The 25066-nt window shown below is 42.8% G+C and overlaps 1 protein-coding gene across 4 annotated transcripts in view; it reads left to right on the forward strand.

Moving 5' to 3' along the window:
* phf14 (PHD finger protein 14) overlaps positions 1-25066 on the forward strand; it is a 172956-nt gene that overhangs the window by 24576 nt on the left and 123314 nt on the right. For all 4 annotated transcript variants that reach the window (XR_009817569.2, XM_061982345.2, XM_061982346.2 and 1 more), the window contains exons 4-8: positions 1066-1198; positions 10551-10710; positions 16078-16189; positions 16415-16552; positions 22095-22241. Coding sequence is in view for 3 of the 4 variants with exons in the window: in XM_061982345.2 (XP_061838329.2) it covers positions 1066-1198; positions 10551-10710; positions 16078-16189; positions 16415-16552; positions 22095-22241 (690 nt within the window). In the remaining variant the exon portion in view is untranslated. The remainder of the gene's footprint in view (positions 1-1065; positions 1199-10550; positions 10711-16077; positions 16190-16414; positions 16553-22094; positions 22242-25066) is intronic.

Raw genomic sequence — 25066 nt, forward strand, 5'->3', positions numbered from 1 at the left:
CTGGCTGCTGCCAGCTCATTAGAATTACCGACTGGAAGGCGAGAAACACTTTATTTCAACAGACTCTGGCGCCGTACCTGTCGTCAAAACTCCAAAGACCGACTGCACAGTTGCACAGTTGTGCTAACAAAATAAGAGTCTCAGAAAGCTGGCGTGCACAAGCTAGCAAGCTACGGAGTTTGCCGACCATGTATTTCTTGTAAAGTGTATACAAACGAGTACGGAAGCTGGACAAATAAGATGCCAAAAACCAACCACTTTCATGTGGTATTGGACAGAAAGGAGGACTTTTTTTCTCCACCATTTGAAAATGCGGACATTATCAGCACCACTGTCTGATTCCAATCAATGCAAGTCATCAGAATCAGGTAATACACCAACTTATATTCTTGTCTTCATGAAAGAAAGGAATCTATATGTGTTAAACATGCTTGTATTATCTTTAAACACCTTTAACTTGTTAACAATATTAACTATATGTGTTAAACATGCTTGCATTATCATTAAACACCTTTAACTTGTTAACAAAAACATATATTTAATAAATAAGTAAATATAAATTATATATATGAATGAGGTAGATCCCCACGACTTGATCAATTGAAAAGCAGCTCGCCTGCAGAAAAAGTGTGAGCACCCCTGATATACCGTTACCTCCCTAACGCAGAGTTTCACAGTGTGCTGCAAAGCCTCATCAGGTAAACAGTGCATGGACAGTGCTTGATTGATCCATGAAGGAAGGAGACAGATACGGACTGGTTCATTGTTGTGTGTGTGTTCTATGAACAAACAATAAAGTTAAATGATCCCCTGACTGGAATCTGTCCCGAGTGTGTCAACTCTAAAATAATCTTTTGAGACAGTCTTTGTTAGCAGCAAACTTTGCAAAATCTTCATTAAATCATCCATCCATCCATTTTCTACCGCTTATTCCCTTTGGGGTCGCGCCCCAATACTTATTTCCCCCACTGCCCTGATATGATGACTTTATACAGGCGTCACACGAATAACTGACCAGGACTCCATCGTGGCCAACGATGAACATGGGCTCTTTTTCTCCCCCAGGATGCCTTGCTGGATCGATCCCAGACGTGGAGCACTCGGCACATCCTTATCTGCTGTGTGTGCCTCGGAGACAGCAGCGGGGACGCAGATGAGATCATTCAGTGCGACAATTGTGGCGTCACCGTGCATGAAGGTATGCCACAGTTAATTCCGCCTTGTTACTACGTTCAAACACGGAACTATGAGAGCTTTCCGATCCCTGCTGCAAATACGACTGGAAGAAAACAGTGGGATTGAGTCAGAGAGAGCGGGAAATTATATCATCTTGTGCATAGCTCATATGTTAAGTTTGTATAAAAACCCCACACTTACCCCGCCCCTTTTAAGTTGACTGACACTAACGGCTCAAACTGTCTTATCTCCTTGTTTTCTGAACCCACACCGCCAGGTTGTGATTTGTTGGTTAGTGTGCACCCTCCTGTTGACAATTTCACCCGACTTCTTCCCTTTGTGGCAATTTACAGGACCCCCTTCATCCCCCTACAAATTGGGTGACATTAACCCCTCCTGGTGCACCACCCTGATAGATGGCTCAAGGATAGGCCCTTGGGCACGAGCTGACTTATTCTGGTATTGTGGGGAGCATAGATTGTACATTAGAATCCCGACGTCAGCCGTTGGGCTTTGTGCTACGGTTAGACTGGTGACCCCAGTCACCCTAGACGGTACCAAATTAACACCCCTTGGAACTCCTATTTCAGCGGCCTCTCTAACTTCCCGCAGAGGACGCCATGTTTTATCTCGGAGGAGTGTAACGGGCTCCTTTGATTTGATGAGAAACCCTGAGGGTGTTTACTTTGATGCAATTGGACAACCAAGGGGGGTCCCACCACAACATAAATTGTGGTGTGAATCCTGTGCAGGTTTCGAGAACCTTCCTATAATTGGTGCTATTTTCCCTGTGACTGCTACTAAAAATGTAGAACGCATTAACTATGTTTTTTATAATCTGTTGAGACTGACCAACCTGACTCGTGATGCTGTTGAGGGGCTTGCTGAACAACCTGGGTTTGCTATGTCACTGAAGGGGGACTGGCAAAGTGGTGACTTTCGAGAAATGCTAGTTTCCTTCCCTGAGAGTGACGACATTGACATAGATTCCATCCGTTTATCTCCCATGTAACTATGCTTTTAATTTTTACTAGCTTGCTCAAAGAGGGGCGTATTTTAGAAGTGTTGTACTAGTGATAAAGATCTTTTTAGAAGATCTGAAGGGGGAATTGTCGGAGGCAGATATTTACATATATCCGAATTTACGTTGTACTTCTTTTATTTCATAGTCATATTTGAAAACAGCTCGTGTTTTCCATTTCTTCTCTTGCTGCTCTGTCTGTAAGTAAACTGTGTGTTAACCTTGAGTTCTTTGGAATGTGTTTTGACTAGCATTTGTTTTGTCTACAGAGATGGGACGAGAGAGAGGGTGGTGGGATCGGGAAGACAGACCATTTTGGGAGGCGCAATAGAATGTTCTAGGGTTAGACTGGTCTCAAAATGTATATTGGCAAAGCTTTGAGAATATACAACAAAATACCTATTCTGTCTCTGGTGGTTTTTCAACTCAGCTTTATGTGTCGGAAAGAACTTGGGAGCGAATTGTGACTTGAATTCCCTGGGAGGAACAACTGGTCCAAAACGCAACAATACTCAGCCTTATTCATGAAAATGTGTTTCAGGGTCGTAGCTAGAAGCAAGATTGGCACCATAAGTTGGTGAGCATGGCTTTATAAACATTGAAATAACTTCCATAAACTTACAGTAGGGCTAAAGTCAAGTGCCTAGCGATCCAGATAACATCTATCTCTGACTTTGCCTGTACCCACTAATCAATCCATCAATGTTTACTTATATAGCCCTAAATCACGAGTATCTGAAAGGGCTGCACAAGCCACAACGACATCCTGGGCTCAGATCCCACATCAGGGCAAGGAAAAACTCAACCCAATGGGATAACAATGAGAAACCTTGGAGGGGACCGGTGCAATGGACATTGAGTGGATCCAGCATCAGAGCCATGCCTTCATCTTCTCAAGGCTGGACTGCTGCAAGGGTCTCTTTGTTCAATTCCTGACAAGGACATTGAAACACTACAGTTCATCCAAAACAGAGCAGCCAGAATCTTAATGAGAGATGTTAAATTTCACTCCCATCCTAAAATCACTGAACAGTGTGGTTTTCGTCCTGGTCGTGGAACTGTGGATCCTTGAGGGTGCATGGGAGTTTGCCCAACCAGTCTACATGTGCTTTGTGGACTTGGAGAAGGCATTCGACCGTGTACCCCGGGAAGTCCTGTGGGGAGTGCTCAGAGAGTATGGGGTAACGGACTGTCTTATTGTGGCGGTTCGCTCTCTGTATGATCAGTGTCAGAGCTTGGTCCGCATTGCCGGCAGTAAGTCGGACACGTTTCCAGTGAGGGTTGGACTCCGCCAAGGCTGCCCTTTGTCACCCATTCTGTTCATAACCTTTATGGACAGAATTTCTAGGCGCAGTCAAGGCGTTGAGGGGATCCGGTTTGGTGGCTGCAGGATTAGGTCTCTGCTTTTTGCAGATGATGTGGTCCTGATGGCTTCATCTGGCCAGGATCTTCAGCTCTCACTGGATCGGTTCGCAGCCGAGTGTGAAGCGACTGGGATGGGAATCAGCACCTCCAAATCCGAGTCCATGGTTCTCGCCCGGAAAAGGGTGGAGTGCCATCTCCGGGTTGGGGAGGAGATCTTGCCCCAAGTGGAGGAGTTCAAGTACCTGGGAGTCTTGTTCACAAGTGATGGAAGAGTGGATGGTGAGATCGACAGGCGGATCAGTGCGGCGTCTTCAGTAATGCGGACGCTGTATCGATCCGTTGTGGTGAAAAAGGAGCTGAGCCAGAAGGCAAAGCTCTCAATTTACCGGTCGATCTACGTTCCCATCTTCACCTACGGTCATGAGCTTTGGGTCATGACCGAAAGGACAAGATCACGGGTACAAGCGGCCCAAATGAGTTTCCTCCGCCGGGTGGCGGGGCTCTCCCTTAGAGATAGGGTGAGAAGCTCTGTCATCCGGGGGGAGCTCAAAGTAAAGCTGCTGCTCCTCCACATCGAGAGGAACAAGATGAGGTGGTTCGGGCATCTGGTCAGGATGCCACCCGAACGCCTCCCTCGGGAGGTGTTTCGGGCACGTCCGACCGGTAGGAGGCCACGGGGAAGACCCAGGACACGTTGGGAAGACTATGTCTCCCGGCTGGCCTGGGAACGCCTCGGGATCCCCCGGGAGGAGCTGGACGAAGTGGCTGGGGAGAGGGAAGTCTGGGCTTCCCTGCTTAGGCTGCTGCCCCCGCGACCCGACCTCGGATAAGCGGAAGAAGATGGATGGATGGGCTTGCTGCCTCTTCGCAGATCAATTACAAAATGTTAATTCTTCCTCATAAGTGCGTTACTAGATTGGCACCAACATACCTACAAAAACTTCTTACTTCCCGAACATTCGCCCAGATTATCTGGCAAATGCTCGTCCAGTTTCCTCACACCAGGCTTCGTACCATGGGGCACTGAGCCTTCTCTTCAGCTGCATCACGGCCCCAGAACTCACTCCCTTTCTTGTCTTAGTATTTTCTATTTTAATGGCCTACCTTTGACTGTTTTCAGCCTTGTTTTTACTGTTGCGTTTGATTAAATCTATCATTATTCACAATTGAAGTAGCCTGCTAACTGCCTGACTGATAAACAGAAGAATAGTGCTACTTTAACTTGGGTGTTGACTTTGTAGTTCTATCATCAGACCCTTGGCAAATGGTCCCATTTAGTCGCTAACATGCGTGCAGCAGACAAAGAGCTGAACAGACAATTATGTTGCTTTTCATGGACTGTCTTACTCTTTAGCCAGGCACACAAACTTCACTTTTAATTTGTTGACTTGCTCATTGAATGCTGCTAAGCTAAAATATTGTTTGTTGATAGCTTTCCGAGGATACAATCTACCACAGCAATGGGTTCAGTAGCCTTAAAACAATTTGGAGTGCCTTGAAAGTATACTTATCTATCAAATTCAGTTCCTGGAGCACATTGTTCAATTGTTGCCGCTACAGTGTCACATTGCAATGACCTCGTGGGTTTCGGCCAGCATGGACCTGATTTATTTTTTTATGGGTGCAATGTAAATACTACATTTTAGCTTTCATGCACATTAAGTGTGGCATTGACAGAATGCAGGGGTTGTCACAGAGTGACTATTGAAATAACTGCTCTACAGTTTCATTTCACAAACTTTCATCATAAAAAGCAAAATAAAGACTCCAAAATAAAGATACAGTATGTCTCAATTAGGTTAGATTAAAAGTGTATTGATCTTGTGGGCATACGCCCTCGGGGAAATTAAAGGTAATGAAAGCAATCACTCTTCCACACATGATACAGAGAACAGAAGATAAATGTCAATGTGAGCATGTAAAAATAAATGACATGCGGCCAATTATCCATCCATCCATCCATCTTCTTCCGCTTATCCGAGGTCGGGTCGCGGGGGCAGCAGCCTAAGCAGGGAAGCCCAGACTTCCCTCTCCCCAGCCACTTCGTCCAGCTCTTCCTGTGGGACCCCGAGGCGTTCCCAGGCCAGCCGGGAGACATAGTCTTCCCAACGTGTCCTGGGTCTTCCCCGCGGCCTCCTACCGGTCGGACGTGCCCTAAACACCTCCCTAGGGAGGCGTTCGGGTGGCATCCTGACCAAATGCCCGAACCACCTCATCTGGCTCCTCTCGATGTGGAGGAGCAGCGGCTTTACTTTGAGCTCCCCCCGGATGGCAGAGCCTCTCACCCTATCTCTAAGGGAGAGACCTGCCACCCGGCGGAGGAAACTCATTTCGGCCGCTTGTACCCGTGATCTTGTCCTTTCGGTCATAACCCAAAGCTCATGACCATAGGTGAGGATGGGAACGTAGATCGACCGGTAAATTGAGAGCTTTGCCTTTCGGCTCAGCTCCTTCTTCACCACAACGGATCGATACAGCGTCCACATTACTGAAGACGCCGCACCGATCCGCCTGTCGATCCGCCTGTCGATCTCACGATCCACTCTTCCCTCACTTGTGAACAAGACTCCGAGGTACTCGAACTCCTCCATTTGGGGCAAGATCTCCTCCCCAACCCGGAGATGGCACTCCACCCTTTTCCGGGCGAGAACCATGGACTCGGACTTGGAGGTGCTGATTCTCATCCCAGTCGCTTCACACTCGGCTGCGAACCGATCCAGTGAGAGCTGAAGATCCTGGCCAGATGAAGCCATCAGGACCACATCATCTGCAAAAAGCAGAGACCTAATCCTGCAGCCACCAAACCGGATCCCCTCAACGCCTTGACTGCGCCTAGAAATTCTGTCCATAAAAGTTATGAACAGAATGGGTGACAAAGGGCAGCCTTGGCGGAGTCCAACCCTCACTGGAAACGTGTCCGACTTACTGCCGGCAATGCGGACCAAGCTCTGACACTGATCATGCAGGGAGCGGACCGCCACAATCAGACAGTCCGAAACCCCATACTCTCTGAGCACTCCCCACAGGACTTCCCGAGGGACACGGTCGAATGCCTTCTCCAAGTCCACAAAACACATGTAGACTGGTTGGGCAAACTCCCATGCACCCTCAAGGACCCTGCCCAGAGTATAGAGCTGGTCCACAGTTCCACGACCAGGACGAAAACCACACTGTTCCTCCTGAATCCGAGGTTCGACTATCCGGCGTAGCCTCCTGCATGCGGCCAATTAGAAAATATAAAAATGACACTACAGTGGTACCTCTGTTTTTGTTAGTAATGCACTTCAAAGGGTCATTTTTTATCAGAAATAATGTAAATCCAATTAATTGTTCTTAACAGCCAAAAATGTCAACACAAAACACATTTTACAATGAACTATTATGCATTATTTATATCATACATGTGCAATACATACAAGTGAAGAGTGATATTTATAAAAGAATGTTTAACTTTTACCTTTATTGAATACTTTTGTTGGCAAATACGTGATAAGCAGAAAGAGGGAAGGGTAGAGCCACTTGGATGTCACTTTTGTACTTTGCTACGAGTTCTTACTTGAATTCAATAGTCAATCAGTCAACATTTATTTATATAGCCCTTAATCAAGAAGTGTCTCAAAGGGCTGCACAAGCCACGACGACATCCTCGGCTCAGATCCCACACCAGGGCAAGAAAAAACTCAACCCATTGGGCACAGTGTTTCTCACCAGCTTCTCTATGAGTCTCGTTCTTCGGTTTCTGATGGTTCTGTTCAATTGCAGTCCCTTTTACTTCGAAGGGTTTGAGCGTTCGCAGAAGTGAACAGGCCTACGGCAGCTCTGCGTACTTGGCCGACTTATGCTCGTGGGCCTCTACAATCCTATCTTTCCATGGGACAGTTAGTTCCAGGATGTGACCACTTGTTTGGTAAAGCCTGATGTTCGTACTATGTCTGGGCAAAGATGTTGGCTGGGAACTTAACCTTCTTCTAAGGAGCCCCCTGTACATTTAGACTGGTGATGTTGTGACTTGCGCTAATGAAGGTGATTCATTGTTTGGTCAATCTACCTGAGTCTGCCAAAGAGTTCAAAACTTGATCCTGTCGTCCGGTGGTTGTCACCAAGCGCTCTTGAGCAGCTGCTTAAGATGTGCTCAAGGGTGCCCCTCTTCTGGCACTGCTGTGTGCAGAGTGATTGATTGATTGATTGATTGAAACTTTTATTAGTAGATTGCACTGTACAGTACATATTCCCTACAATTTAATCAATTCATGGTACAAATAAATACTATCAGCATAATACAGTCATCACACAAGTTAGTCATCAGAGTATATACATTGAATTATATACATTATTTCATACTTGCCAACCTTGAGACCTCCGATTTCGGGAGGTGGGGGGCGGGGAGGGCGGGGGGTGTGGTTGGGGGCGTGGTTAAGAGGGGAGGAGTATATTTACAGCTAGAATTCACCAAGTCAAGTATTTCATATACTGTATGTATATATATATATATATATATATATATATATATATATATATAAGAAATACTTGACGAAATACTAAGTCAAGTATTTCATATATATATATATATATATATATATATATATATATATATATGTATATATATATATATATATATAGGAAATACTTGACTTTCAGTGAATTCTAGCTATAAATATATATTTATTTTATTATATATATTTTTTTTATGTATATATATATACATATATATATATAAGAAATACTTGACGAAATACTAAGTCAAGTATTTCATATATATATATATATATATATATATATATATATATAAGAAATACTTGACTTTCAGTGAATTCTAGCTATAAATATATATTTATTTTATTATATATATATATATATATATGTATATATATATATATATATATATATATATATACACCGTATTTTCCGCACTATAAGGCGCACCGGATTATTAGCCGCACCTTCAATGAATGGCATATTTCATAACTTTGTCCACCAATAAGCCGCCCCGGACTATAAGCCGCGCCTACGCTGCGCTAAAGGGAATGTCAAAAAAACAGTCAGATAGGTCAGTCAAACTTTAATAATATATTAAAAACCAGCGTTCTAACAACTCTGTCCCAAAATGTACGCAAATGTGCAATCACAAACATAGTAAAATTCAAAATAGTGTAGAGCAATAGCAACATAATGTTGCTCGAACGTTAATGTCACAACACACAAAATAAACATAGCGCTCACTTTCTGAAGTTATTCTTCATTCGTAAATCCTTCGAATTCTTCGTCTTCGGTGTCCGAATTGAAAAGTTGGGCAAATGTGGGATCCAAAATGGCCGGTTCCGTCTCGTCGAAGTCATCGGAGTCAGTGTCGCTGTTGTTGTCCAGTAGTTCTGTGAATCCTGCCTTCCGGAAAGCTCGGACCACAGTTGTGACCGAAATATCTGCCCAGGCATTTACGATCCACTGGCAAATGTTGGCGTATGTCGTCCGGCGCTGTCTGCCTGTCTTAGTGAAGGTGTGTTCGCCTTCGGTCATCCATTGTTCCCATGCCGTTCGCAGTCGTGATTTGAATGCCCTGTTGACACCAATATCCAGCGGTTGGAGTTCTTTGGTTAATCCACCCGGAATGACGGCGAGTGTTGTATTTGTGTGCTTCACTTGTTTTTTGACACCATCTGTGATGTGGGCGCGCATGGAGTCGTATATCAACATGGACGGAGCTGCGTGAAAAAAGCCACCCGGCCTTTTCGCGTAAAATTCCCTTAACCACTCGCTCATCTTTTCTTCATCCATCCATCCCTTCGAGTTAGCTTTTATGATGACGCCGGCTGGAAAGGTCTCTTTTGGCAAGGTCTTCCTTTTGAATATCACCATGGGTGGAAGTTTCTGGCCATTAGCATGGCAAGCTAGAACCACAGTGAAGGACGACTTCTCATTCCCTGTGGTGCGAATATTCACCGTACGTGCTCCCGTTGTATCAACAGTGCGGTTCACAGGAATATCAAAAGTCAGTGGAACCTCGTCCATGTTGATAATGTGCTCTGGCCGGATCTTTTTTTCAGCTATCTTGTTTTTACAATATGCACGGAAAGTAGCCAGCTTTTCTTTAAAGTCTTTAGGCAGTTGCTGTGAAATAGTGGTCCGTGTGCGGATGGAGAGATTGCGTCTTTTCATGAACCGGAAACACCAAGAAGCACCACCTTTAAAATCATCCAGGTGAAGTTCGCTTGCTAGCGTTGTTGCCTTCATTGGAATAGTGATGGTGCTGACACTTCTGCTTGCTGCTCTCTGCTCAACAACCCACTGTTCGAGTTTGTCCTCCAACAGTTGCCATCTTGCTTTGTTCCCTCGGAAACTCTGTTTTGTCTTCTTTACCTGGCGCAGGTCATCTTCTTGCTTCCTCCACCTACGCACCATTGATTCATTTATGTTGTATTCTCTTGCTGCTGCTCTATTTCCGTGTTCTTCGGCATGACTTATTGCCTTAAGTTTAAATTCTGCGTTATACGCGTGTCGCTTAGTAGGAGCCATTTTGTGGTCTGGTCTTTACAGATGTAAACACACAAAGGAAATGAAACGAAAATCCGCGCGCTTCTTCTTCTTCCGGGGGCGGGTGGTTGCTTACAGTAGAAGAAGAAGCGCTTCCTGTTCTATGGGGGCGGGTGCTTACCTTGGCGGTTGCTTGCGTAGAAGAAGAAGCGCTTCCTGTTCTACCGGGAAAAAAGATGGCGGCTGTTTACCGAAGTTGCGAGACCGAAACTTTATGAAAATGAATCTTAATATTTATCCATATATAAAGCGCACCGGGTTAAAAGCCGCACTGTCAGCTTTTGAGTAAATTTGTGGTTTTTAGGTGCGGCTAATGGTGCGGAAAATACGGTATACAATTAAAAGGCATTTTTAAATGACTTGTGGTCTGGCGCCATATAGAAAATACAATGCAATTAACTTCTTCTATGGTAGGGGAAAGACCAAGTCATAAGTATGTAATACTAAAACCTGTCTTCAGGGTGTTATGGCGTGGATGGGGAGAGTGACTCCATCATGAGCTCTGCATCAGAGAACTCCACTGAGCCCTGGTTTTGTGATGCCTGTAAGAATGGAGTGATGCCAAACTGCGAGCTTTGCCCCAACCAGGACGGCATCTTCAAAGAGACCGACGCAGGCAGGTAAGATACAGAAAAGCATGCAAGGACGAATACTTATGGTACAGCACACCAACGGACATGTGAATTGAACTTCTGTTCAATAGTTGGAGAAGAGAAGGTTGAGTCAGAGAGAAAGCTGGTGGAGGAATGAGAGGAGGAAGAGGAGAGATAGCAGAAGAAAGGGAGTAGGAGAAAAGAGAGTGTTGTGTGAAGCGTGGAGACTTCAACCACGTTATCGCTGATAGTGCTCCTTAGCCAGGCAGCACCCGAATTTACTACTTCACTAGAGCATGAAAAACACAGCAAATTAAACTGTGAAGCGGTTGCTTGCTATAGATGGATATCTTTATATTGGACTTTGGATTCTCTTCCCTTCAGTCTGCATTTGAAATTGTGTCACACCACACTGCTGCCTGTCTGCCGCCAACTAAATCTATGAATCATTTTTTTTCATGTTTAAGAATGCAATGCAGCAAGTATTCATCAAATACCTTTAGCCTTCTCTAGTCCAGTGGTTCTCCTGCCCTTTCCAGTCCGTACAGTTTGTGGAACCTTTGTTTCCTAGCTGATAAGTATATCAGCACTGTCAAAAACACTGCTCCTCTCTAGTGTCCTTCTGGAAAACTTTAAAAAAATGAAATACATAGAACCAGGCATGGGATTTTTCCGTCTACAGTCGTAAATTGTCTTTTTTTTTTATCTCTAAAAATATAAACAAATATTTTCCGTTTTTTCTTCGTTTTTTCCCGACCTACAATGTGTTAAAATCTTGATCCGTCTCTTTGCCATACCTGCCAACAACTACGGTTTTCCCATAATGAGTACGGTTTTTGATAATCCAGTGGTAAAAACTATGGTTTTCTATTAAAAATGATTAAAGGGGAACATTATCACAATTTCAGAATGGTTAAAACCATTAAAAATCAGTTCCCAGTGGCTTCTTATATTTTTCGAAGTTTTTTTCAAAATTTTACCCCTCACGTAATATCCCTAAAAAAAGCTTCAAAGTGCCTGATTTTAACCATCGTTATATACACCCGTCCATTTTCCTGTGACGTCACATAGTGAAGCCAACACAAACAAACATGGCGCATAGAACAGCAAGCTATAGCGACATTAGCTCGGATTCAGACTCGGATTTCAGCGGCTTAAGCGATTCAACAGATTACGCATGTATTGAAACGGATGGTTGTAGTGTGGAGGCAGGTAGCGAAAACCAAATTGAAGAAGAAACTGAAGCTATTGAGCCATATCGGTTTGAACCGTATGCAAGCGAAAACGACACGACAGCCAGCGACACGGGAGAAAGCGAGGACGAATTCGGCGATCGCCTTCTAACCAACGATTGGTATGTGTTTGTTTGGCATTAAAGGAAACTAACAACTATGAACTAGGTTTACAGCATATGAAATACATTTGGCAACAACATGCACTTTGAGAGTGCAGACAGCCCAATTTTCATCAATTAATATATTCTGTAGACATACCCTCATCCGCGCTCTTTTCCTGAAAGCTGATCTGTCCAGTTTTGGAGTTGATTTCAGCAGGCCAGGGAAGCTAGGGTCGATAGGGGGTTTAGCTCGCTCGTCTGCGGGAACAAACTGCCGCCATTGCTTGCCGTGCTAGCGAGGTCCTTTGTCCCTGAATTGCTCACACACTCCGGCAGATTCAATGGGGGTCTGGCGGCAGATTTCTTTGACTTTATGGTTGGAAATGCATCTGCTTTGAGTGTCGCAGGATATCCACACATTCTTGCCATCTCTGTCGTAGCATAGCTTTCGTCGGTAAAGTGTGCGGAACAAACGTCCAATTTCTTGCCACTTTGGCATCTTTGGGCCACTGGTGCAACTTGAATCCGTCCCTGTTGGTGTTGTTACACCCTCCGACAACACACCGACGAGGCATGATGTCTCCAAGGTACGGAAAACAGTCGAAAAAGCGGAAAATAACAGAGCTGATTTGACTCGGTGTTTGAGAAAATGGCGGATTGCTTCCCGTTGTGACGTCATCGCTCCGAGAGCGAATATTAGAAAGGCGTTTATTTCGCCAAAATTCACCCATTTAGAGTTCGGAAATCGGTAAAAAAAATATATGGTCTTTTTTCTGCAACATCAAGGTATATATTGACGCTTACATAGGTCTGGTGATAATGTTCCCCTTTAACCTCTCGTTCATAAATAAATCAATATAAATGATATATTTGAATGATTTCTCCACTTGGTCAATTGAAAAGTAGCTTGCCTGCAGAAAAATGTCATGACGTCGATCCTATTGAACAGCAAACTGACACCAACCAAGCCTTTCATGGCCACGCTTAAAACAATTCAATTCAACGCTAGCAATGTCGGTTAGAAAAGTGGTCAAATATCCGGTGGGAAGTACGCATGGCACATGTCATTATGAAGGTGTATACAGGTAAAAGCCAGTAAATTAGAATATTTTGAAAAACTTGATTTATTTCAGTAATTGCATTCAAAAGGTGTAACTTGTACATTATATTTATTCATTGCACACAGACTGATGCATTCAAATGTTTATTTCATTTAATTTTGATGATTTGAAGTGGCAACAAATGAAAATCCAAAATTCCGTTTGTCACAAAATTAGAATATTACTTAAGGCTAATACAAAAAAGGGATTTTTAGAAATGTTGGCCAACTGAAAAGTATGAAAATGAAAAATATGAGCATGTTCAATACTCAATACTTGCTTGGAGCTCCTTTTGCCTCAATTACCGTATTTTCCGCACTATAAGGCGCACCGGATTATTAGCCGCACCTTCTATGAATTACATATTTCATAATTTTGTCCACCAATAAGCCGCCCCGGACTAAAAGCCGCGCCTACGCTGCGCTAAAGTGAATGTCAAAAAAACGCTGCGCTAAAGTGAATGTCAAAAAAACAGTCAGATAGTTCAGTCAAACTTTAATAATATATTGAAAACCAGCGTTCTAACAACTCTGTCCCAAAATGTACGCAAATGTGCAATCACAAACATAGTAAAATTCAAAATGGTGTAGAGCAATAGTAACATAATATTGCTCGAACGTTAATGTCACAACACACAAAATAAACATAGCGCTCACCTTCTGAAGTTATTCTTCATTCGTAAATCCTTCGAATTCTTCGTCTTCGGTGTCCGAATTGAAAAATTGCGCAAGCGTGGGATCCAAAATGGCCGGTTCCGTCTCGTAGAAGTCATCGGGAGTCAGTGTCGCTGTTGTTCTGTGAATCCTGCCTTCCGGAAAGCTCGGACCACAGTTGTGACCGAAATATCTGCCCAAGCATTTACGATCCACTGGCAAATGTTGGCGTATGTCGTCCGAGGCTGTCTGCCCGTCTTAGTGAAGGTGTGTTCGCCTTCGGAGCTGTGTGAAAAAAGCCACCCGGCCTCTTCGCGTAAACTTCCCTTAACCACTCGCTCATCTTTTCTTCATCCATCCATCCCTTCGAGTTAGCTTTTATGATGACGCCGGCTGGAAAGGTCTCTTTTGGCAAGGTCTTCCTTTTGAATATCACCATGAGTGGAAGTTAGCATGGCAAGCTAGAACCACAGTGAAGGATGACTTCTCATTCCCTGTGGAGCGAATATTCACCGTACGTGCTCCCGTTCCACAGTGCGGTTCAGTTGCTGTGAAATACGGTAGTAATCCGTGTGCGGATGGAGAGATTGCGTCTTTTTATGAACCGGATCGTTTAGCAGGAGCCATTTTGTGGTCTTTACAGATGTAAACAGGAAATGAAACGTACGGTGATATCCGCGCGTTTTTTCTTCTTCTTCCGGGGGCGGGTGAAGCGCTTCCTGTTCTATGGGGGCGGGTGAAGCGCTTCCTGTTCTATGGGGGCGGGTGCTTTCCTTGGCGGTTGCTTGCGTAGAAGAAGAAGCGCTTCCTGTTCTACCGGGAAAAAAGATGGCGGCTGTTTACCGAAGTTGCGAGACCGAAACTTTATGAAAATGAATCGTAATAAAGCGCACCGGGTTATTAGGCGCACTGTCAGCTTTTGAGAAAAATTGTGGTTTTTAGGTGCGCCTTATAGTGCGGAAAATACGGTACTGCGTTAATGCGGCGTGGCATGGAGTCGATGAGTTTCTGGCACTGCTCAGGTGTTATGAGAGCCCAGGTTGCTCTGATAGTGGCCTTCAACTCTTCTGCGTTTTTGGGTCTGGCATTCTGCATCTTCCTTTTCACAATACCCCACAGATTTTCTATGGGGCTAAGGTCAGGGGAGTTGGCGGGCCAATTTAGAACAGAAATACCATGGTCCGTAAACCAGGCACGGGTAGATTTTGCGCTGTGTGCAGGCGCCAAGTCCTGTTGGAACTTGAAATCTCCATCTCCATAGAGCAGGTCAGCAGCAGGAAGCATGAAGTGCTCTAAAACTTGCTGGTAGACGGCTGCGTTGACCCTGGATCTCAGGTAACAGAGTGGACCGACACCAGCAGATGACATGGCACCCCAAACCATCACTGATGGTGGAAACTTTACACTAGACTTCAGGCAACGTGGATCCTGTGCCTCTCCTGTCTTCCTCCAGACTCTGGGACCTCGATTTCCAAAGGAAATGCAAAATTTGCTTTCGTCAGAAAACATGACTTTGGACCACTCAGCAGCAGTCCAGCTGGTGTCGGTCCACTCTGTTTCCTGAGATCCAGGGTCAACGCATCAGTCTACCAGCAAGTTTTAGAGCACTTCATGCTTCCTGCTGCTGACCTGCTCTATGGAGATGGAGATTTCAAGTTCCAACAGGACTTGGCGCCTGCACACAGCGCAAAATCTACCCGTGCCTGGTTTACGGACCATGGTATTTCTGTTCTAAATTGGCCCGCCAACTCCCCTGACCTTAGCCCCATAGAAAATCTGTGGGGTATTGTGAAAAGGAAGATGCAGAATGCCAGACCCAAAAACGCAGAAGAGTTGAAGGCCACTATCAGAGCAACCTGGGCTCTCATAACACCTGAGCAGTGCCAGAAACTCATCGACTCCATGCCACGCCGCATTAACGCAGTAATTGAGGCAAAAGGAGCTCCAACCAAGTATTGAGTATTGTACATGCTCATATTTTTCATTTTCATACTTTTCAGTTGGCCAACATTTCTAAAAATCCCTTTTTTGTATTAGCCTTAAGTAATATTCTAATTTTGTGACACACGGAATTTTGGATTTTCATTTGTTGCCACTTCAAATCATCAAAATTAAATGAAATAAACATTTGAATGCATCAGTCTGTGTGCAATGAATAAATATAATGTACAAGTTACACCTTTTGAATGCAATTACTGAAATAAATCAAGTTTTTCAAAATATTCTAATTTACTGGCTTTTACCTGTATTTGGTCCTGTCTGCATGTACTGTGTCTGTAGTTTTTGATCATGTTGATGTTTTCAGATGGGTGCATGTGGTATGTGCACTCTATGTTCCTGGGGTAGCTTTTGGAGACATAGACAAACTCCGGCCAGTGACGCTCACGGAGATGAATTATTCCAAATATGGGGCCAAGGCAAGTACTGACTTTTTCTTTTTGATGTACTATTAATAATTCATGCGTTAACTGATTCCTTCTGGGAAGAAGTCCCTGACAAACTTAAGAAGTTACTGTATAAGCACAGTAGTCAAGTTAGATATGCTGCAGAAGTCGAATCTTAATTTGTATGAAGCTTTTTTTATGCAAATGTGAAGAAACCGTGTCACACGGTACTTTTTTAAAAGTCTCTTATTTTTCCAGGAGTGCAGTTTCTGCGAGGACAGCCGCTTTGCCAGGACTGGTGTGTGCATCAGCTGTGATGCAGGAATGTGTCGCTCCTACTTCCATGTCACCTGTGCACAGAGAGAGGGGCTCCTGTCAGAAGCTGCTGCAGAAGAGGTGGGATAAACATGTTCTTTTTAGGACCTTTTGACGTGTGCAGAAACATCACCAGCTCAGTGGAACCTCTACGTTGAATATCAATCAATCAATCAATCAATCAATCTTTATTTATATAGACCTAAATCACAAGTGTCTCAAAGGGCTGCACAAGCCACACTGACATCCTCGGTACAAAGCCCACATAAGGGCAAGGAAAAACTCACCCCAGTGGGACGTCGATGTGAATGACTATGAGAAACCTTGGAGAGGACCGCATATGTGGGTAACCCCCCACCTCTAGGGGAGACCGAATGCAATGGATGTTGAGTGGGTCTGACATAATATTGTGAGAGTCCAGTCCATAGTGGATCTAACATAATAATGTGAGAGTCCAGTCCATAGTGGATCTAACATAATAGTGTGAGAGTCCAGTCCATAGTGGATCTAACATAATAGTGAGAGTCCAGTCCATAGTGGACCTAACATAATAGTGTGAGAGTCCAGTCCATAGTGGATCTAACATAATAGTGTGAGAGTCCAGTCCATAGTGGATCTAACATAATAGTGTGAGAGTCCAGTCCATAGTGGATCTAACATAATAGTGTGAGAGTCCAGTCCATAGTGGATCTAGTTAATAGTGTGAGAGTCCAGTCCATAGTGGATCTAACATAATAATGTGAGAGTCCAGTCCATAGTGGATCTAACATAATAGTGTGAGAGTCCAGTCCATAGTGGATCTAGTTAATAGTGTGAGAGTCCAGTCCATAGTGGATCTAACATAATAGTGTGAGAGTCCAGTCCATAGTGGATCTAACATAATATTGTGAGAGTCCAGTCCATAGTGGATCTAACATAATAGTGAGAGTCCAGTCCATAGTGGACCTAACATAATAGTAAGAGTCCAGTCCATAGTGGATCTAACATGATAGTGTGAGAGTCCAGTCCATAGTGGATCTAACATAATAGTAAGAGTCCAGTCCATAGTGGATCTAACATAATAGTGTGAGAGTCCAGTCCATAGTGGATCTAACATAATAGTAAGAGTCCAGTCCATAGTGGATCTAACATAATAGTGTGAGAGTCCAGTCCATAGTGGATCTAGTTAATAGTGTGAGAGTCCAGTCCATAGTGGATCTAACATAATATTGTGAGAGTCCAGTCCATAGTGGATCTAACATAATAGTGCGAGTCCAGTCCATAGTGGATCTAACATAATAGTGAGAGTCCAGTCCATAGTGGAGCTAACATAATATTGTGAGAGTCCAGTCCATAGTGGATCTAACATAATAATGTGAGAGTCCAGTCCATAGTGGATCTAACATAATAGTGTGAGAGTCCAGTCCATAGTGGATCTAACATAATAGTGAGAGTGCAGTCCATAGTGGATCTAACATAATAGTGTGAGAGTCCAGTCCATAGTGGATCTAACATAATAGTGTGAGAGTCCAGTCCATAGTGGATCTAACATAATAGTGTGAGAGTCCAGTCCATAGTGGATCTAACATAATAGTGTGAGAGTCCTGTCCATAGTGGATCTAACATAATAGTGTGATAGTCCAGTCCATAGTGGATCTAACATAATAGTAAGAGTCCAGTCCATAGTGGATCTAACATAATAGTGTGAGAGTCCAGTCCATAGTGGGTCTAACATAATAGTAAGAGTCCAGTCCATAGTGGATCTAACATAATAGTGAGAGTCCAGTCCATAGTGGATCTAGTTAATAGTGTGAGAGTCCAGTCCATAGTGGATCTAACATAATAGTGTGAGAGTCCAGTCCATAGTGGATCTAACATAATATTGTGAGAGTCCAGTCCATAGTGGATCTAACATAATAGTGAGAGTCCAGTCCATAGTGGATCTAACATAATAGTGAGAGTCCAGTCCATAGTGGATCTAACATAATAGTGTGAGAGTCCAGTCCATAGTGGATCTAACATAATAATGTGAGAGTCCAGTCCATAGTGGATCTAACATAATAGTGTGAGAGTCCAGTCCATAGTGGATCTAACATAATAGTGTGAGAGTCCAGTCCATAGTGGGTCTGACATAATATTGTGAGAGTCCAGTCCATAGTGGATCTAACATAATAATGTGAGAGTCCAGTCCATAGTGGATCTAACATAATAGTGTGAGAGTCCAGTCCATAGTGGATCTAACATAATAATGTGAGAGTCCAGTCCATAGTGGATCTAACATAATAGTGAGAGTCCAGTCCATAGTGCATCTAACATAATAGTGTGAGAGTCCAGCCCATAGTGGATCTAACATACCGTATTTTCCGCACTATAAGGCGCACCTAAAAACCACAACTTTTCTCAAAAGCTGACAGTGCGCCTTATAACCCGGTGCGCTTTATATATGGATAAATATTAAGATTCATTTTCATAAAGTTTCGGTCTCGCAACTTCGGTAAACAGCCGCCATCTTTTTTCCCCGTAGAAGAAGCGCGCGGTGCATGCTGGGATATGTGACGTTTCATTTCCATTTGTGTGTTTATGTAAAGACCCCAAAATGGCTCCTATTAAGTGTGTTGTCTGTCTAATTATAAATAATGCAGACGAGGCGTGTTAACTGAGTTCTCAACGTTTACTCACAGCGTGCTCATAACCACATTCTAACTGCCAGCATACAACAACGCTTCTCAGGGCTACCGCGCATGCTCGTCACTATCGTTGCATGCTGGGTAGTGTAGTTGTTATATTTGCTAGCTCATAACATCACATTAAGAGACACGCTTACGCGCTTAATTCAATACTCGCCGTCATTCCGGGTGGATTGACAAAAGACCTCCAGCCGCTAGATATTGGTGTCAACAGGGCATTCGAAGCTAGACTGCTAACTGCGTGGGAACAATGGATGACCGAAGGCGAACACACCTTCACTAAGACAGGGAGACAGCGCCGGACGACATTTTGGATCCCACATTCGCCCAACTTTTCAATTCGGACAACGAAGGAGAATAATTCGAGGGATTTATGAATGAAGAATAACTTCAGAAAGTGAGCGTTATGTTTATTTTGTGTGTTGTGACATTAACGTTCGAGCAACATTATGTTGCTATTGCTCTACACTATTTTGAATTTTACTATGTTTGTGATTGCACATTTGCGTACATTTTGGGAGTGAACAGAGTTGTTAGAACGCTGGTTTTTAATATATTATTAAAGTTTGACTGACCTATCTGACTGTTTTTTTTGACATTCCTTTAGCGCAGTTAGATGCGGCTTACAACACCGGGCGGCTTATAGGTGGACAAAGTTTTGAAATATGCCGTTCATTGAAGGCGCGGCTTTTAACCCAGGGCGCCTTATGGTGCGGAAAATACGGTAACTTGTACATTATATTTATTCATTGCACACAGACTGATGCATTCAAATGTTTATTTCATTTAATTTTGATGATTTGAAGTGGCAACAAATGAAAATCCAAAATTCCGTGTGTCACAAAATTAGAATATTACTTAAGGCTAATACAAAAAAGGGATTTTTAGAAATGTTGGCCAACTGAAAAGTATGAAAATGAAAAATATGAGCATGTACAATACTCAATACTTGGTTGGAGCTCCTTTTGCCTCAATTACTGCGTTAATGCGGCGTGGCATGGAGTCGATGAGTTTCTGGCACTGCTCAGGTGTTATGAGAGCCCAGGTTGCTCTGATAGTGGCCTTCAACTCTTCTGCGTTTTTGGGTCTGGCATTCTGCATCTTCCTTTTCACAATACCCCACAGATTTTCTACGGGGCTAAGGTCAGGGGAGTTGGCGGGCCAATTTAGAACAAAAATACCATGGTCCGTAAACCAGGCACGGGTAGATTTTGCGCTGTGTGCAGGCGCCAAGTCCTGTTGGAACTTGAAATCTCCATCTCCATAGAGCAGGTCAGCAGCAGGAAGCATGAAGTGCTCTAAAACTTGCTGGTAGACGGCTGCGTTGACCCTGGATCTCAGGAAATAGAGTGGACCAACACCAGCAGATGACATGGCACCCCAAACCATCACTGATGGTGGAAACTTTACACTAGACTTCAGGCAACGTGGATCCTGTGCCTCTCCTGTCTTCCTCCAGACTCTGGGACCTCGATTTCCAAAGGAAATGCAAAATTTGCTTTCGTCAGAAAACATGACTTTGGACCACTCAGCAGCAGTCCAGCTGGTGTCGGTCCACTCTGTTTCCTGAGATCCAGGGTCAACGCAGCCGTCTACCAGCAAGTTTTAGAGCACTTCATGCTTCCTGCTGCTGACCTGCTCTATGGAGATGGAGATTTCAAGTTCCAACAGGACTTGGCGCCTGCACACAGCGCAAAATCTACCCGTGCCTGGTTTACGGACCATGGTATTTCTGTTCTAAATTGGCCCGCCAACTCCCCTGACCTTAGCCCCATAGAAAATCTGTGAAAAGGAAGATGCAGAATGCCAGACCCAAAAACGCAGAAGAGTTGAAGGCCACTATCAGAGCAACCTGGGCTCTCATAACACCTGAGCAGTGCCAGAAACTCATCGACTCCATGCCACGCCGCATTAACGCAGTAATTGAGGCAAAAGGAGCTCCAACCAAGTATTGAGTATTGTACATGCTCATATTTTTCATTTTCATACTTTTCAGTTGGCCAACATTTCTAAAAATCCCTTTTTTGTATTAGCCTTAAGTAATATTATAATTTTGTGACACACGGAATTTTGGATTTTCATTTGTTGCCACTTCAAATCATCAAAATTAAATGAAATAAACATTTGAATGCATCAGTCTGTGTGCAATGAATAAATATAATGTACAAGTTACACCTTTTGAATGCAATTACTGAAATAAATCAAGTTTTTCAAAATATTCTAATTTACTGGCTTTTACCTGTGTGTGTGTGTGTGTATATATATATATATATATATATATATATATATATATATATATATATATATATATATATATATATATAGCTAGAATTCACTGAACGTCAAGTATTTCTTATATATATATATATATATATATATGAAATACTTGACTTGGTGAATTCTAGCTGTAAATATACTCCTCCCCTTTTAGCCACGCCCCCGCCCCACCCCCACCCCCCTCCCCCCACCTCCCGAAATCGGAGGTCTCAAGGTTGGCAAGTATGCTTTAGATGCATCCATCAACATTTAGATACTAATTCCATTAAAGAAAGTTTAGATTTTCCTCAAGTCTAAAAAGTTCACATTTGTAGATGGGTCACATGGATTGGAATATTTATTAGGTCTTGTTTTTTTTCCCCGGGGCGAATAAATCATTGTTTTTATTGCATTGGGTGAGAAACCCACAATAATGTCTGTGTGTGTGTGCAAAGAAAGTGGACCAGTTTCATTGTTATGCAAAAGGTATTTTACACAAGAAGAGCCATTAAACAATTGGATGATGCCTGGTGAGTTGTCTGCTCCAGTGCTTGTGTCCGTTCCCTGCGACAGAGGGCTTGGTGGGTGCTTTACAAGATGGGTCAAAAGTTTTCCACAAACATGTCTTTTCAATGTGCAAAATAACGTCTATATCCGTTCATGATATTGAAATAAATATGTGAATTTTTTATTTTCTTCAGGATATTGCGGATCCATTTTTTGCCTACTGCAAGCAGCATGCTGACCGCTTTGATCGAAAGTGGAAAAGAAAAAACTACTTGGCTTTACAGTCGTACTGTAAGGTCTCTCTGCAGGAGAGAGAGAAACAACTCAGTCCTGAAGCTCAGGTAAGTTTCCACCTGTCAGCTGTTCCAATATCTTGATTTGTGCATTGAACAATGAAATTAAACTTTATTTACACTGGCAGAAATAAGTATTTAATCCAGGTTTACTGCCTTACAACGTGAATAGTCCAACACTTTTATTGGAGTTGATTTTTACAGGGAGAAATGGAATAAAACATTAGGGATAAGTGTAATGCTAACCGGGACAACACATCTCATCTGTGTGTTGTTGTGGTTAAGACCGCCGATACATGATCAGTGTCAAATATGTGTCAGATCAATGTAAAATCTGTGTCAGATCTGTGTAAGATAAATGTCAAATCTGTGTCAGATCTGTGTAAGATAAATGTCAAATTTGCGTCAGATAAATGTCAGATCAATGTCAAATCCATGTCAGATCAGTGTAGGATCAATGTCAAATCTGTGTCAGATCAGTGTAAGTCTGTTTGTGTTGTGGTTGAGACCGCCAATACAAGATCAATGTCAAAACTGTGTCAGATCAATGTCAAATCTGTGTCAGATCAATGTCAAATCTGTGTCAAATCAATGTCAAATCTGTGTTAGATCAATGTAAGATCAGTGTAAGTCTGTTTGTGTTGTTGAGACCGCCAATACAAGATCAATGTCAAATCTGTGTCAGATCAATGTAAAATCTGTGTCAGATCAATGTAAAATTTGTGTCAGATCTGTGTAAGATAAATGTAAAATCTGTGTCAGATCAATGTAAAATCTGTGTCAGATCAATGTAAAATTTGTGTCAGATCTGTGTAAGATAAATGTCAAATCTGTGTAAGATAAATGTCAAATCTGTGTCAGATAAATGTCAAATCTGTGTAAGATAAATGTCAAATTTGTGTCAGATAAATGTCAAATCTGTGTCAGATCAATGTCAAATCCATGTCAGATCAGTGTAGGATCAATGTCAAATCTGTGTCAGACCAGTATAAGTCTGTTTGTGTTGTGGTTGAGACCGCCAATACAAGATCAATGTCAAAACTGTGTCAGATCAATGTCAAATCTGTGTCAGATCAATGTCAAATCTGAGTCAGATCAATGTCAAATCTGTGTCAAATCAATGTCAAATCTGTGTTAGATCAATGTAAGATCAGTGTAAGTCTGTTTGTGTTGTTGAGACCGCCAATGCAAGATCAATGTAAAATCTGTGTCAGATAATGTAAAATCTGTGTCAGATCAATGTAAAATTTGTGTCAGAGCTGTGTAAGATAAATGTCAAATCTGTGTCAGATCTGTGTCGGATAAATGTCAAATCTGTGTCAGATCTGTGTAAGATAAATGTCAAATCTGTGTCAGATCTGTGTAAGATAAATGTCAAATCTGTGTCAGATCTGTGTAAGATTAATGTCAAATTTGTGTCAGATAAATGTCAAATCTGTGTCAGATCAATGTCAAATCCATGTCAGATCAGTGTAGGATCAATGTCAAATCTGTGTCAGATCAGTGTAAGTCTGTTTGTGTTGTGGTTGAGACCGCCAATACAAGATCAATGTCAAAACTGTGTCAGATCAATGTCAAATCTGTGTCAGATCAATGTCAATTCTGTGTCAGATCTGTGTTAGATCAATGTAAGATCAGTGTAAGTCTGTTTGTGTTGTTGAGACCGCCAATTAGGGGTGTGGAAAAAAATCGATTCGAATTCAAATCGCCATTCTCACGTTGTACGATTCAGTATCGATTCTAATTTTTCAAAAATCGATTTTATTTTTTTAATTTTTGTAATTTTTTTTCATTAATCACTCCAACAAAACAATACACAGCAATACCATATCAATGCAATCCAATTCCAAAAGCAAACCCGAGCCAGCAACACTCAATTGAGAGGAGACACAAACACGACACAGAACAAACCAACAAAAATGAATATTATCAACAACAGTATCAATATTAGTTACAATTTCAACATAGCAGTGATTAAAAATCCCTCATTGACATTATCATTAGACATTTATAAAAAAGAACAATAGTGTCACAGTGGCTTACACTTGCATCGCATCTCATAAGCTTGACAACACACTGTGTCCAATATTTTCACAAAGATAAAATAAGTCATATTTTTGCTTCATTTACCGTATTTTCCGCACCATAAGCCGCCCTGGGTTATAAGCCGCGCCTTCAATGAACGGCATAATTTCAAAACTTTGTCCACCTATAAGCCGCCCCGTGTTATAAGCCGCATCTAACTGCGCTAAAGGAATGTCAAAAAAACAGTCAGATAGGTCAGTCAAACTTTAATAATATATTAAAAACCAGCGTGATGTGGGCGCGCATGGAGTCGTATATCAACATGGACGGAGCTGCGTGAAAAAAGCCACCCGGCCTCTTCGCGTAAACTTACCTTAACCACTCGCTCATCTTTTCTTCATCCATCCATCCCTTCGAGTTAGCTTTTATGATGACGCCGGCTGGAAAGGTCTCTTTTGGCAAGGTCTTCCTTTTGAATATCACCATGGGTGGAAGTTTCTGGCCATTAGCATGGCAAGCTAGAACCACAGTGAAGGATGACTTCTCATTCCCTGTGGTGCGAATATTCACCGTACGTGCTCCCGTTGTATCCACAGTGCGGTTCACAGGAATATCAAAAGTCAGTGGAACCTCGTCCACGTTGATAATGTTCTCTGGCCGGATCTTTTTTTCAGCTATCTTGTTTTTACAATATGCACGGAAAGTAGCCAGCTTTTCTTGAAAGTCTTTAGGCAGTTGCTGTGAAATAGTAGTCCGTGTGCGGATGGAGAGATTGCGTCTTTTCATGAACCGGAAACCTGTCGCTTAGTAGGAGCCATTTTGTGGTCTTTACAGATGTAAACACACAA

The sequence above is a fragment of the Nerophis lumbriciformis genome, linkage group LG21, assembly GCF_033978685.3.
Source record: "Nerophis lumbriciformis linkage group LG21, RoL_Nlum_v2.1, whole genome shotgun sequence".
In the NCBI taxonomy this organism is placed as follows: domain Eukaryota; kingdom Metazoa; phylum Chordata; class Actinopteri; order Syngnathiformes; family Syngnathidae; genus Nerophis; species Nerophis lumbriciformis.